The sequence below is a fragment of the Halichoerus grypus genome, chromosome 9 (genome assembly GCF_964656455.1).
Source record: "Halichoerus grypus chromosome 9, mHalGry1.hap1.1, whole genome shotgun sequence".
NCBI classification, from domain to species: Eukaryota; Metazoa; Chordata; class Mammalia; order Carnivora; family Phocidae; genus Halichoerus; species Halichoerus grypus.
Genome location: NC_135720.1, coordinates 112,654,131 through 112,668,361, shown reverse-complemented (window position 1 = coordinate 112,668,361; position 14,231 = coordinate 112,654,131). Strand labels below are relative to the sequence as shown.

General features: G+C 39.0%; 1 protein-coding gene across 2 annotated transcripts in view; it reads right to left on the bottom strand.

Annotated features, from left to right (window-relative positions):
• SRPK1 (SRSF protein kinase 1) overlaps window positions 1-14,231 on the bottom strand; it is an 81,614-nt gene that overhangs the window by 6,426 nt on the left and 60,957 nt on the right. Inside the window, exons 12-14 of one of the 2 annotated variants that reach the window (XM_036096696.2) lie at window positions 14,019-14,119; window positions 6,358-6,465; window positions 1,628-1,697 (exon numbers count right to left, since the gene is read on the bottom strand). In XM_036096696.2, coding sequence (XP_035952589.1) covers window positions 1,628-1,697; window positions 6,358-6,465; window positions 14,019-14,119 — 279 coding nt within the window. Of the gene's footprint in view, window positions 1-1,627; window positions 1,698-6,357; window positions 6,466-6,893; window positions 7,053-14,018; window positions 14,120-14,231 lie in introns of those variants that run through there. The other variant, XM_078055411.1, reaches the window with a different exon arrangement.

Sequence of the window (14,231 nt, the reverse complement as noted above, 5' to 3'; positions counted from 1 at the left end):
TTAGTGCTGACTAGTATAGGAGGAAATAAAATTTGGATCTAAATATCTAGAATAGACAATTCTCCCTTGCCCCTTACTTGGGACTTTTTATATACACTTTGGTAGCATAAGACCCTACAGAGTGTAATTCCAGCTGCTATATGTGTTCTGTACCACACACTATTTACAGGGAGTCTAGGAAAGTAAAGAGAAAAAAATCAATTACTTGCTCAAACAGTTATAGTAGGGCATTTCTAAGAAAGTTCAAAGCCCCAAACTTATAACTGGCAAAAAAAGAAGCAGAGGTTAGGGAAAATTAAGTGTATACACAGATAGTAATTACATATATTCTTAAAAGGGCTTATATAGAAAACACATCCAAACTGTACCCACTGAAATAGGCATTTGGTGATCGGAATTAGCGTAACTTTTTCCAAACAGTATGTGTTAGGAATATCAGCAGGCCCTACTAATATTGCCTATTAATATCCCAAGGGACCGGGGTTTAAGAAATGGAGAGCATTCTTGGTTCCATAGAACCAACCTGATTCCCCTAAGAACTGAGGAAAGCACAGAAAGTAAAGGACATATTTTCCACATTGGGAGGGTACATTGCTAGTGCTCTCTCAAAGCAATCCCCATTAATCCTGAAAGCAAAACCTGCCGAAACTGTATAATAAAGAAGGTAAAACATTTAATTGTTCTTTCATTCCCATTATTATCTAAGTTATTTGGACATCACCATAATAAAAAAAAAATCACATATTCAGTTGTGTGCTTTCACAGCCTCTCAGATGGAGCAACTGACAGCTTGGGCCTTTCCCATCAGCTATCACAGAATGTAAATCAATAACACTGTTTTATTTTTTTAAAGATTTTTAATTTATCTGAGAGAGAGAGAGACACACAGAGAGAGAGCGCGAGAGAACATGAGCGGGGGGGGGGGGGGCAGAGGGAGAAGCAGGCTCCCCATGGAGCAGGGAGCCTGATGCGGGGGTTCGATCCCAGGACCCTGGGATCATGACCTGAGCTGAAGGCAGACACTTAACCGACTGAGCCACCCAGGAGACCCAATAACACTGTTTTAAAATGGAATTCTAAATGTAATCATTTACAAAGAAAAAAGTATCATTTACAAAGAAAAGAGTATGGTTTTAATTTTTAGAAAGGGAAAAAAGAATGCTAAAAACTGTAGAATTTATATAGACAAATAGGATATAGTGCCTGCATTCACAAACACCACTCAAGTAGTCTGCATATAAAATTACTGATTTCCAAATAAAGTTGCAGGCCTAACTGAGCAACAAGCTGATGAACAGGTAATTCAAAGTGGGTAAAGAATGAAGCACTGATCTATATAGAAAGGAAGATAACCAGAGGTTTTAGAAGAAATTACCCGGCAAATACAAGTTTTAGTTTAACCAACTGTGGCTTTTCTCTAATCCTCATATAGTTCTTTAATAGCTATTATAAAATATCTAGTGTATCTAATACTTAATATAAAACATTCTATATTTCTATCTTTTCTGGGATTTATATATTCTTAGCACACTAAAAAGACTAAGCTCTTCAGTACTAACAAACCGTGTTAGCCACACGTGGAAAGTGTAACTGCCATGCACAGAGATCCTCGGTTAAGGAGACTCACCTTCATCTCGAGTGTACTCTTCCCCTGAATGAGGTTCAAACAAATAGTCACCTGTGGCCAGTTCAAAGGCCTAAGAAAAAGAGGACACCACATGAAAGCATTAAAACAAAACAAAACAAAACAAAAACAAAAAAGCAGCCTTTGGGAAGCTTATTGCTTACTATGTGGCTCAATATGAAGTAATTTTTTTCTTCTTTGAAAAAGCTGCACATGATCATTTAAAAAAATGTCTGCAATTATTCCTAAGGAGTTTTCCTTCCACACCTGTTTCTTAGTAAAATGGAGCAGGAAAACAGCAAAAACTGTTAACATCAACATATGGATTCTTCCACTCCATCCCCCTATCAGCAATTCAGCTCTTGAATTTCTCTTTTTGCTTAGCGAGGGCCACATGTGGATATTAAGGTGATTCTAAGTTATTAAATTATTCGTGAGAAGAGCAGGTCTTATTTTCTTGTTATAATTTTACATGGCTAGAAATTAAGATTCTGTACACAAAATCAAAACCAAAAAACTCAAGACAGACATCTCTCTACCTATGACTTAATTATTTGGCAAAAAGTATATTTTTAAGTTTTGCTTTGGGAAGCACTCCCTAAACTGTTCCAGTAGAATCCCCAATTCCTAGGTCTATAGGAAAATCAGAAAAAGATTAAGTGTAAATGCAGTCAAGAGCCATTCATGTTTTATGTGACTGGCAGGTTTGGCATTCACCTACCAGGAAAAGAAAGGCACATGTCTTCTACACGAAAACCTCTTGTAAACAGTGTTCAAGAAGCATGAGAAAGTGATTTCCTTTAGAATATGTGCCAAGCATTATGGAAAGACAGCATCTGAGTGACAGGGCTATATTAATCTTTCACTGATTAAAAAATGGGTTTAAAAAAAGTAATGTAACAGCAATTTTATAAAGGACCATATTGGTATAAAAGTACAGTTGTTAGTCAAGTGCCAGTCACAGGTCAATTTTGATTAAGTCAATGGTCCAGACAATTTCAGGAACTGTGGGGTGGATTCTGGAGCACACTCTCTAATTCAGTCCTAGGTTTAGGTCTCAGTGGCTTGCCAGAGTCGGCTTCTGCAGTTTCACGAGAGGACAGCTTTTCTCAAAACTATATTACCTGAACGGTACTATCCCGGACCAGGCCTAGCTGGTTTTATATTCTAGCAGTTCATTACGGAACTGAAGCTGGTACTTGCTCTACCCTCTAATCGTCCTGAGGCTTATAGTCCCAAAGCAGAAAAGAAACAAACTGTGATTCTCATTCATCAGAATTTGTTAATCTCTTCTGAAACCAGTACTTTTTCAAAGCCTCATAGTGAGAGTTCAGTAAAAACACTGAAATTAAAATTTGAGGAAATAAAGAAAATTTTCTAAGATTTTAATTATTTTCTAAATTTTTTCACCTACACGCTTATAACTAGTTACCTCAAGTTCTCTGAGAGAACTTTATTTTTTGGAACATATATGATAGTTGCTAGTAGTTACAATTTTATAAGTAAGATAACAGCAGAAAAACACAAACCAAACCAAACAATCACAATGTCAGAAGTGAAAACTAGCAGAAGCTCTAGTCACAAACAAAACACTTAGTTGAACACCCTTCCCTTTATAGATGAGAAAACTGTAACCCAAACTGACAGGCAAGAAAGCCCATCCTAGAATCCAGGGTCCCTGATTCCCACTCCTGTGCTGGCCTCACACTGACCAAAGAGCCTGTTCTGCCACAGTCAGGGTCATGCTGACAACCAGAGGCAACACCAGTTATGAAATCCAGTGTGCTGGTACATATCCAGACAACACAGTGTTATTTAGTGCTAAAAATGCAAAAGAGCTATCAAGTCATGAAAAGACATAGACATACCTTAAATGAATATTATGAAGTGAAAGAAGCCAATTGAAAAGTCTACATACTTTATGATTCCAACTCTATGACATTCTGAAAAAGGCAAAGCTATGAAGACAATAAAAAGATCAGTGGTGGCCAGGTGTTGGGGGTAGAGAAGGAGGGATGAATAAGCAGAGTTTGGAGGATTTTTAGGGCAGTGAAACTATTCTGTATGATACTACAGTGGTTAGATACAAGTCATTATACATTTGTTAAAATCTATAGAATGGAGGATTTAAAAACATCTATTCTTTATCCACTCTAAAATGGTCTTCATGGAACCCTCCCTTTTTATAACTGCCATCTAACTTGGTAGTCTCAATCACTAAGGTGGCAGGCAATCTCTCTCTCTCTCAGAAAGGGCTCCAATCTTTCCATCAATTAACTGCATAACTAATTATGCAGGATGATCCATCTTTCCAGATACTTCTGATATTCCAGATTTATTTTTATTTCTGGTTATGGCTAAATGGAAAGCAACATTTCTATGTCTATTAGCAAAGTAAGAGAAACTTAAGGGAACAAAGGGGGGTTCGAATTTTCATGATAATTGTCTCATGCGAGAGAAGTGCTTTCCCTCCCTCAGTCAAGAAAATTCCTACATGTGAGCTGGTCCAAACAGGGGACAAGGTTAATTCCCCTTTTATCTTTTTGCCTTAGTATTAATATACTAAATAGCAAGCAGGACCTACTGCCCCCAAACAATTAACCCACTACTAAGAACCACATCATAATAAATCAGATGTCATCTATAAACTAGTTATATTTTGTAGTTGGTGGCATCTCTATCGCTTATTTTCTCTAGCAAATCTAATTCCTCAAAATACAAAGCTTTAAAGTACGGCAAGAAAGAATTTAGATTTTATTCCAATGTTCTTTCATCTTGTGCACACAGTACCAAACCTTACATTTCACACAGTCCACCATCTTAACAGACTGTTGATATGCCATAACACAATGATTTACAAGGTCATGCCATATTAACACGGTTTTAACTCTATTACCTCTGGAAGACAAAGTTTTTTAGGAATGTGGGTCTCAAGAAATCTATGACCTAAAATAGGCTGGGGTTTCTAGTTTGTAGTTTCTCAAGTTTTCCCCCAAGTTGACTGTGAAAAATGTTAACTGAAATGACAGTTTAATAGGTTTCTGGTTTAGTTTACTCACTTGATGGTCCACCAAAATTTATTAAGTACTGCTATATAATAAAGAATTTGTTTGGTCTTTGTTCCTGTTTCCTGAGAGGAAGACTCTAAAAGCCTCGCATTTCCAAGTGATGATGTCTTTTGTCATTCACGTTGGACCCCTACCGCCTTATCATTACACCGATGAGGTGACTCATGGTGGGCTCCCTAGAGAGTTTTAAGAGGAGGGCTGGATATGCCTCTAATTGGACAAGACCCAACTGTGTGAGGATTGGGGCTTTGAGCCAGTGTTATCCTAACCTCCAGGGAAGGAGAGGGGGCTGGAGACTGAGCTCAACCACACGAGCAACAATTCATTCAATCATACCTAAGTGATGAAACCTCAATTAAAAATTGGCACCTGAAGCCCATGTGAACTTCCCTGGCTGGTGGTACATACTGATGTGCTGGGAAAGTGACATGTCCTAAGGACACAGAAGCTTCACCTTTGTGACCCTCTTAGGCCTCACCCTACGCATGTTTTCATTTGACTGGTTCTGATATGTAGGAATTCAAAAGCTAGTTAAAAACATCTGGCATTCTGTGGCACCTGGGTGGCTCAGTCAGTTAAGTGTCCAACTCTTTGATTTATGACAAAACTGCAATAGCAGTTTAACACTTTCCCAAGTTCTGTGAGTCATTCTAGTAAGTTACTGAATCTGAAAGGATGATGGAACCCCCCTTGTAGCCAGGTGGTCAGAAATGCAGGTGGCCTGTGGACTCCAGAGCTTGCAGCTGGTGTCTGAAGGGAGGGGGCTCCTGGGAAACTATGCCCTTAACCTGTGAAGTCTGCCAAAACTCTGGGTAGTTAGCATTAGAATTGCCCTGTAAGCACCCACTCAGATTGTGCCAGGCCCTGACCCAGACACTTAGCTATAGTTCACAGACATGGTTCCTGTCAGCATGGCACTTACAACCTAGTGGGAGAGAAACAAGTAAAGAAACACACAATTACAAATTGAAGAGTACACTCCATTTCAGGAAACAATATAACACATTCCAACAAAGGCTACTTGTGGGAAACCGTTCAATATCAACTAAATCTGACTACTTGAGTACTTGTTTGACAGGGACAAAGCAGCAATTTAAGACTCTTTCACATCTTTTGAGGTGCAAAGATGCCTGAGGAACTGTCAAACTATACAGAATGAAGTAGTTTCCAGGGGTTTCCCTAATCTGAAAACAGATCAGAGCTGAAAGGGCAAGGGTACTGGTAATCTCCACATCAAAAGTGGCATCACCTTAGAGCAGTTATTTTAATCCCCTCCACTGAAGCCCATACTAAGAAACATTTGGTGCCTTCAACCAATAGCAATTTGGCACAACAAAATGGAATGCCAGATGTTTTTGTTTTTGAGACAGAGAAAGAATTCAAGCAGGCTCCACGCCCAGAATGGAGCCCAACCCGGGGGCTCGATCTCACGACCCTGAGATCATGACCTGAGCCGAAATCAAAGAGTTGGACACTTAACCGACTAAGCCACCCAGGTGCCACAGAATGCCAGATGTTTTTAACTAGCTTTTATATTCCTACCTCTCCAGACATAAGATTTAGAGTGCCAGTGGTACATCACAAAAAAATTTCTTTTCCTGTTTGTAAATTTGCTGGTCTACTGAAATTAGCGAACAGTGAAGGTCAAGGGGGAAAAAACATTACCATGCATGCTGTGCTCCAAATGTCAGCAGGGGTATTATAGCCAGATCCTATCAGAACTTCCAAGGAGCGATACTGCCTTGTTTGAATATCTTCAGTGAAATGTTTGTGCTGAGTAAATGGAGAAGGAAACAGTATTTTAAAAATCACTTATTCTAAAAAGTAACAAATCATGAAAAAAAAGATTAAAATAAGTCTCTTAAGTTTGCCTCAAACCAGTCTTCATTTAGCTAGTTTCCTAAAAGTATCAGTTTGATGCTATTAGCTCCAAACAGTACTTTGCTTTAATATGCTGTCTACTCCAAATTATTTTTGCAAACATATAAATTTAACCTTAATATAGATACACGGATTAGGGAATAACAATCACTTTTTAAGAAATGGAAAACTATTACCCCAAGCAAAAATTAAGCTGGTCATTTGTCTATAGTTATTAAGTGCGTCAACAAATAAATGACACCAATTTACGTTCAATTCAAACTTTCCTTGTTATGTGCTCATTATGAAGAAATAAAAGATTAGGCTTCAAGTTTCAAGAAACTTACAAGCACCATCTATAAAGAATTCTTGGCCCCATTCTCCTCCATCCCCCTCACTCCTCCAAAAAACTCAAACATGATTCTTGGCGAAACAGAGACCATGTTAAGTACCATGGGAATGCAATCAGCAAAACAATCGGAATCTCTTGAACACAAAAACTGTATGGGAAGAAAACGGAAAACTATAATAAAAGCAATTTAAGAGACATAGTACCCGATTTTGCATTCATGGATTTTATTTGGATCCTGTTTCAAACAAACAAAAGAATATTTACAAGGTAACTGGTAAAATAGACTGAATACTTGATACCGGAGAATTGCCAACTTTTTAGGTATAGCAACAGTGTCATGGTTACCTGAGAGAATCATCTTTTAGAAAGCCATATTTGGGAATGAAAATAAGATACTTGGGATATAGTTCAAGATAATCTGGAGTGGGTGGCAGAGTGGGGGGTATAGATGAAAACAGACTGGCAATGAGTTGATAATAACTGGGTGGCGCTAGTATAATGACACAGGGTTTCAGGGTTCTATTTTCTCTACTTGGGTATAGGTTTGAAGTTGGCCATAATAAAAAATATTGCAGAAAAAAGCTTAGAATGAGTCATGGACACAAAACAAAATCCAGATAATATTAAGAAACGTATAACAAAAAAGTGTGGAGGATGATTCTCTAATCCTACTGGAATTCAAAAACAAGGACGATCACCTGTTTCTGTTTGTTTTTAAAGTTTTATTTAAGTGATCTCTATACCCAAGGTGGGGCTTAAACTCATGACCCCAAGATCAAGAGTCGCATCTTCCTCCAACTGAGCAGCCAGGCGCCCCAAGGAAGAACATTTGTGAAGAGGAGATATTAGGCAGAGAAAGCTTCAGGTAGAAAACCAGTGTTGACCAGAGCTCCAAAGAGACAAAGACTGATCAAAAAGCACCACTTTTGTACTCCTGGTAGAGAGAGCATCACCAACAAAGGCCAGAAGACATCTGCTAAAGCCACATACAGCTAGTTGCTAGGATAGAGTCTGGATTTCATTCGGCACCACTCCATGTTAATGCACAGAAGTGTATGCTGTAGGAAGAATGACAAGACATCTGAGAACATCATTCCAGTCATTTTCTGGCTGGTGGCCAGGAATGAAAATCTGAACACTGACTGCGGAAATAGGAGAGGGAAGAGTAAACTCAAGGAGAGCCAAGAAAGAATAAGCAGAATTTAAAAATTCAATGGCTATATGTGGGAGATGGTAGGAACAGCCAAAAGGAACTCCGTGGCAGAGGCCTAATGGGTTAGCTGTTTGCTGACAAAAACAGAGAGTGAGAGACTTAGGGAAGTGGATTTACAGGAAAACAATGGGCTCGGATATTTAGTTTGAAGTGAAAATATACTGCAGGGGATTCTGATACTGTAACACATATACAACATTCAGGTGTATGCGTCATTCAAAATGCATTTCTATATCCATATGTATTTGGTCTTTATCCACTCTTCTTGGCTACAACTCCCTAAACCCCTGGAATCCTGGAATTTCTGGAGCAGTAAGAGCAAATGAGGGAGTATATTTGTATATATGGTCTCTTGTCCTCGGTTCCTGAAAATCGTTCAGAGCTGTAAAGGTAAAACTTAGGGTGTCTTATTATTCATAAGCCCCTTTCTACCACAACCGAGTTTATGTTAATGAGCTGACTCTGAAAAGCACCTAAGGATGGGGGCTGGTTGCTACAGGAACTAACCATGAACAGAGGGTGGGACTGAAAATTCCTACTCCCTGATTTCTGGGGAGGGGAGGAGTGAGGGACTAGAGATTGAATAATCACTAATGGTCAGTCAGTTAATCAATCATGCCTATGTAATGAAGCCTCCATAAAAACGCAAAAGGAGGGGGTTTGGGAAGCTTCCACACTGGGGAACCAGAATGCTTCCACATGCCACTGGACAGGCCCTTGCAAGCTCCATGAGGACAAGCTCCTTTGAGACCTCACCCTATGTATCTCTTTCTCTGGCTATTGATTTGTACCCTTTAATATCCTTTGTAATAAATCAGCAATGTAGTGATTAAACGGGCTTTTCCGAGCTTTGTTAGCCATTCTAGCAAATCAATCAGACCAAAGGAAAGGGGTGTGGAATCTGATTTATAGCCAGTTGGTCAGAAGTACAGGTGATAATCTGGACATGTGATTGGCATCCTGAATTGGAGGGGGTTGTTGGAACCTCCAATTTATAGCTGGTTGGTCAAAAGCAAAGGTAACTTGGGCTTGCAACTGGCATCTGAAGTGGAGGGAGGTCTTGTGGGACTGAGCCCTTTATCTGTGGAATCTTATTTTTCTCCAGGTAGATAATGTCAGAATTGAGTTGAATTCTCAGACTAGTGTCCAAGAATTGCTTGGTGTGGGAAAGCCTTCACACACACACACACACACACACACACACACACACACACACACACACAACTGGATCCAGGCATCCTTTTCAGTGACACATTTAGAAAAATGGATATGCTGTTCAAGGGAGTTGTCTTTACTCCTTGTGCCTCACTACTGCCTTAAAAAGATGCTGTAAATGATGAGGTCAAGAATCAGCAAAAGTAAAGAAGGTGGATCAGATACAAACACACATCCTAAAAGTAAAGAAGGTGGATCAGATACAAACACACACTCACTCCTAAAACTCCACCTTAGTAAGAATTCAGTGTTAATTTTTAAAGCATAAACTGACACAGAATGACAAAGAAGTTAGAGCAATAAAATTTACAAGTTGAAAAACAGATCACTGGTAAACATCTTAGTGGATCCAGGAAAACTGAATACGCCACTGGTGAAAGCTGAGAAGCGCTGGGATGTAAACCATAGTACTCCTTGCCTCAGGGCTTGGGGTTTGGCAGTGTCGGCTATCACTGCCAAGTGAGGGTGGGATTTAACCCAGAAACACTGCTTTAAACATCTTTTAAAGATGGCATGCCTGGGTGGCTCAATCAGTTAAGCATCTGATTTGGTTTCGAGTCAGGTCACAATCTCACAACCCTGAGATCAAGCCCCAGGTCAGCGGGGAGTCTGCTTGTCCCTCTCCCCCCCGCCTTGTGCTCTCTAGCGTGCTCTCTAAAGTAAATAAATAAAATCTTAAAACAACTAAATAACATCTTACAACAACAACATCTTTTAAAGAAACAGGGCTCCAGAACACAGGGCATGATGCAATCTAACACCTTGGGTCTCTGAAGGATGCGCCACATAATTGAGGGGAGAGTACCATTCTGAAAACAGGGAAGTTAAGTGACTATGTAACTGCATGTTGAACCCTGTTTTCCTGCAGAAAGAAGGCAACTGACATCACATAGGAAGAAAAAATGTCAAAAATGAGATAGTAAATTATAGCCTCTGAGAGATAATCAGAGAACCAAAGAACTCTTGAAAAGTAAAAATGTAGTAAGAGAAATGAGAAAAAATAAAGCTTATAATAACTAGTCAAGAAATAGCCCAGAAAATAAAGCAAAAAGAAAATGACAGAAAATAGGAGACAGGTAAGATAATACCTGCACAGGAGGTCTAACATTTGAATAATGAGATTTCAGAGCTAGAGGACAGAAAGAAAATAAAACAAAAAACCAACCAACCAACCAAACAAACAACAAAGAAAAAGTCAAAACCAAAGAACTAGAGTTTCAAAATTAAAAGTGCACACCAGGGGTGCCTGGCTGGTTCAGATGCAAGAGCTTGACTCTCGATCTTGGGGTTGTGAGTTCAAGCCACATGTTAGGTGTAGAGATTGCTTAAATAAATAAATAAACTTAAAAAAAAAGTGCACACCAAGTCCTTAATCTAATGGATAAAAACAGACTCAAGTGAGGCATAGCACTGTGAAATAATGATCCTAGAGACTTTCAGAGGGGAAAAGGCTGCATACAAGGGATCAAGAATCAGAATGGCACTGGTCTTTAGCAGCAACAAGTCAGGGAACTAGAAGATAATAGAGCAATGACAAACATTCTGAAGGAAAATTGTTTTCAACCTAAAACTTTGCATGCAGCCAACTGAGTGTGAAAGTAGGACAGAGACATTAGCAGACATGCAAGGTGCCCCCCTCCCAGTCTCACACACCCCTTCTTAGGAAGCCACTACAAGTTGTATATACTTCAAAACAAAAAACAAAACAAAACAAAAACCACAAACAAAGAAAACAATCATTTTACAGTAAACCAAGAAAGAAGATCAAAGAGACAGAAAGTAGGGGATATAAAGCGAGAGTAAACATAATCTCCAGGATGATGGTGAAAGGAAATCTGAACGGCGGTGACGCCGCAGGCCTCCGGGGCGATCCAACAGGCGAACACAGGTTAGAAGACTCCAGGTTCCAGATAGAGCTCTTCGGGAAGAAGTTGAAAGAGTACTCAAGGTAGCTGTATGCATTAAAGTATACGTATTTATACCACTGGGTGAAAGCGTGGGATTGAATTAATTAATAAATAGTACAAAGATGACTAAGCAAATGAAACACAGTGTTAGGCAGAAACAGAAAAAGAATCAGTACAATTTATGCTCAAGATAGCACTGGGTCCCAATAATGCAAACACGGAATGATTAAGTAGCCAAAATCATATTAAATTGGGAACATGGGGGATGGATGCAGTGATGGTACGTAAATCCTGTAGTAAAATGCCTAAAATTGGAAAAAAAAAAATTGGGAGCAGTATAGCCAAGTTATTTATTAGCAATATGAAGGTAAATACTGATGTGTGGGGAGTAAAAAAATTGGCAAAGGGAGGGGACAGATTTTTGAATCGACATAAATTATATACATGCATAACTGAAAAGAATATAATACTTTAAAAAATCAAGCAATCTGAAAATCATATACAATTTTATTACTGAATGCCAGATGCTGTTCTGCTGCGGAGATCAGTAAGATGTGACATTTAGTCCTGACTAGGACCCAGCAGGACAAGACACTGATGTCTAGTTCACACTGTGTCCTCGTACCAAGGTCAGAGCATGTGCCTATGTTGGCTGAAGGAGTGAATGAATGAAAACAAGGTAAAGTCATTTTAGCATAGGGCACATTTTTTAAAAAGAGAAGAGAGGCCCCTGGGTGGCTCGGTTGGTTAGGCGTCTGCCTTCGGCTCAGGTCATGATCCCAGTGTCCTGGGATCGAGCCCCGCATCAGGCTCTGTGCTCAGCAGGGAGCCTGCTTCTCCCTCTCCCACTGCCTGCCTGTCTGCCTACTTGTGCTCTCTCTCCCTCTGTCAAATAAATAAATAAAATCTTAAAAAATAAATAAATAAATAAAATAAAAAGAGACATGCGGACAAAAACAGAGTAATTGTGGTAGTAAAAGTGACATGAAAAATTGTAGCAGAATAAAGAAAAGTGTGCCAACTGGGTAAGAAAATAATGGAGGAAGGTGTTCTAAACACAAAGGCCCAGAAGCTTGAAGCATTTGATGTTTGTACCATGTGATATCTGTGACAGAGCCAATGAGTTTCTCACAATTCATTTACTTAAATATTTATTGAGCACCTCCTAGGTACCGGGTTCTAAGTACTGTAGGTACAGCCGTGAACAAAAAAATTTGTTGTGATGGGACATACATTTAGGGATAGTAAGCAAACAACTATACAGTATCAGACTGTGATAAGTGCTATGGAGAAAAAAAAATTGAGGGGGGGAGAGGAAGAAAGAGACAATACATGAATGCATATAATAAAGGTGCATGGGTTTGGAGAGTGGTGGTTTGCTAATTATGTTAGGTGTTCAGGGGAAGATCTCCCTGATGACAGCTGAATAGGAACTTGAAGAAAATGAGTGAGTTGTACACATTATCTTGGGAAGAGAATTCCAGGCAGAAGGAGGACACTATTTGCTTGGTGGTGTGTGGGACATGGTAAAGACTTTGGCATTCATTTTGAGGGAAGTCACTGCGACTCACACTTAAAAGGATCACTCTGATAGCTGTGTTGACAACAGTCTGTAGGGGGCATGGGCAGCTGAAGGGAGAGAGTTGAGTAGGCTACTGCAGTCATCCAGGTGAAGACTGGCTGGCCTAGACCAGACCATGGTACGGTAGAGTAATTCTAATTACTTGAAAAGTTTTTCCCCATTCCTACCAGTCAGTGCTAAGCTCTGACTTCATTTTTTTTCCTAAAAGGTTATCACAATATCCTAGAAGTGAGATCCTTCTAGTATAAACCATTAGGTACAGGATGCCATACGGAATAGAGAATTTGAAGTATAAAAATAAACGTAAAACCTATTAAAGTGGAGTTTCGATAACGCATAGTTTTTGCTTCAGCAATCTTCAACATTCCTGTTTACAAAGTATATGACTCCGAGTAGTGTCATTTATGTGCAAATCATTCTACTGTAGATTTTTGAGGTGTCCATTAAAAATAATGCCCTCCCCCAAATTCTTAGCTAGGTAAGCAACAGTATCAACAGGACACTATACATCAAAAATCCATTTTAAAAAAGAACCCAACTTTTGACTTAGGAATTCTATGTTTAGGTCATGTCCTAAGGACAACCACACAAAGATTCATGAGCAAAGATGCTCATCACAATAGGTCATGTCCTAAGGACAACCACACAAAGATTCATGAGCAAAGATGCTCATCACAAAGAGCTATCAAAAATGTGTAAAAACTAAGTACATTAGGGAATACTATATAACCAACTGAATTTGATAAAACTTTCTGGTTGACAAAGAAAAGTGTCCAAAATATGTTAAATGAGTTAAAAGTTTACAATTAATAAGTTAGATACCAATTTTGAAAATAACAGGGAAGTATGAACATAAGCATCATTGAGTATGAAAGTGAATTAGGATACAGATAAAACAAGATTGGCCAGGAGTTAACATTACTGAATCTGGGTGATAGGTACCTGGAGTGGGAGTGGGGGCTGTTTTATTATACCACTCTCTCTACTTTTCTAAGTATATTTGAACTTTTCTATAATAGAAGATTAAGAAAAAAGTGAAAAAATATTCAAAGAAAAAAGTGAAAAAATATTCAAAGATGTTAACTGGCAATCTAGGTATAGACCTGCAGATGATTTCTTCCTTAGCACAATTAAAGTTCAACTTTTCATTCATTCCTAGTCACTTCATAACACAGCACTAAGCTAAGTTTAACTTACCACCCAACAGGCATTTCCAAGATCAGCAATCTTCACTTGGAGCTTTTCTGCATTTTTTGGCTCAAGGGGATTAACAAGAAAATTTCCAGCAGTGGATTTTCCTATAGACAAAGGGTATCATTAATAAGACTGTTTAGTGAACACAGAAATACCTAAAGGTTAATAAAACTCTCTGAAGCAATATACCCAGGCCTCCGACTGGCAAACTTCATT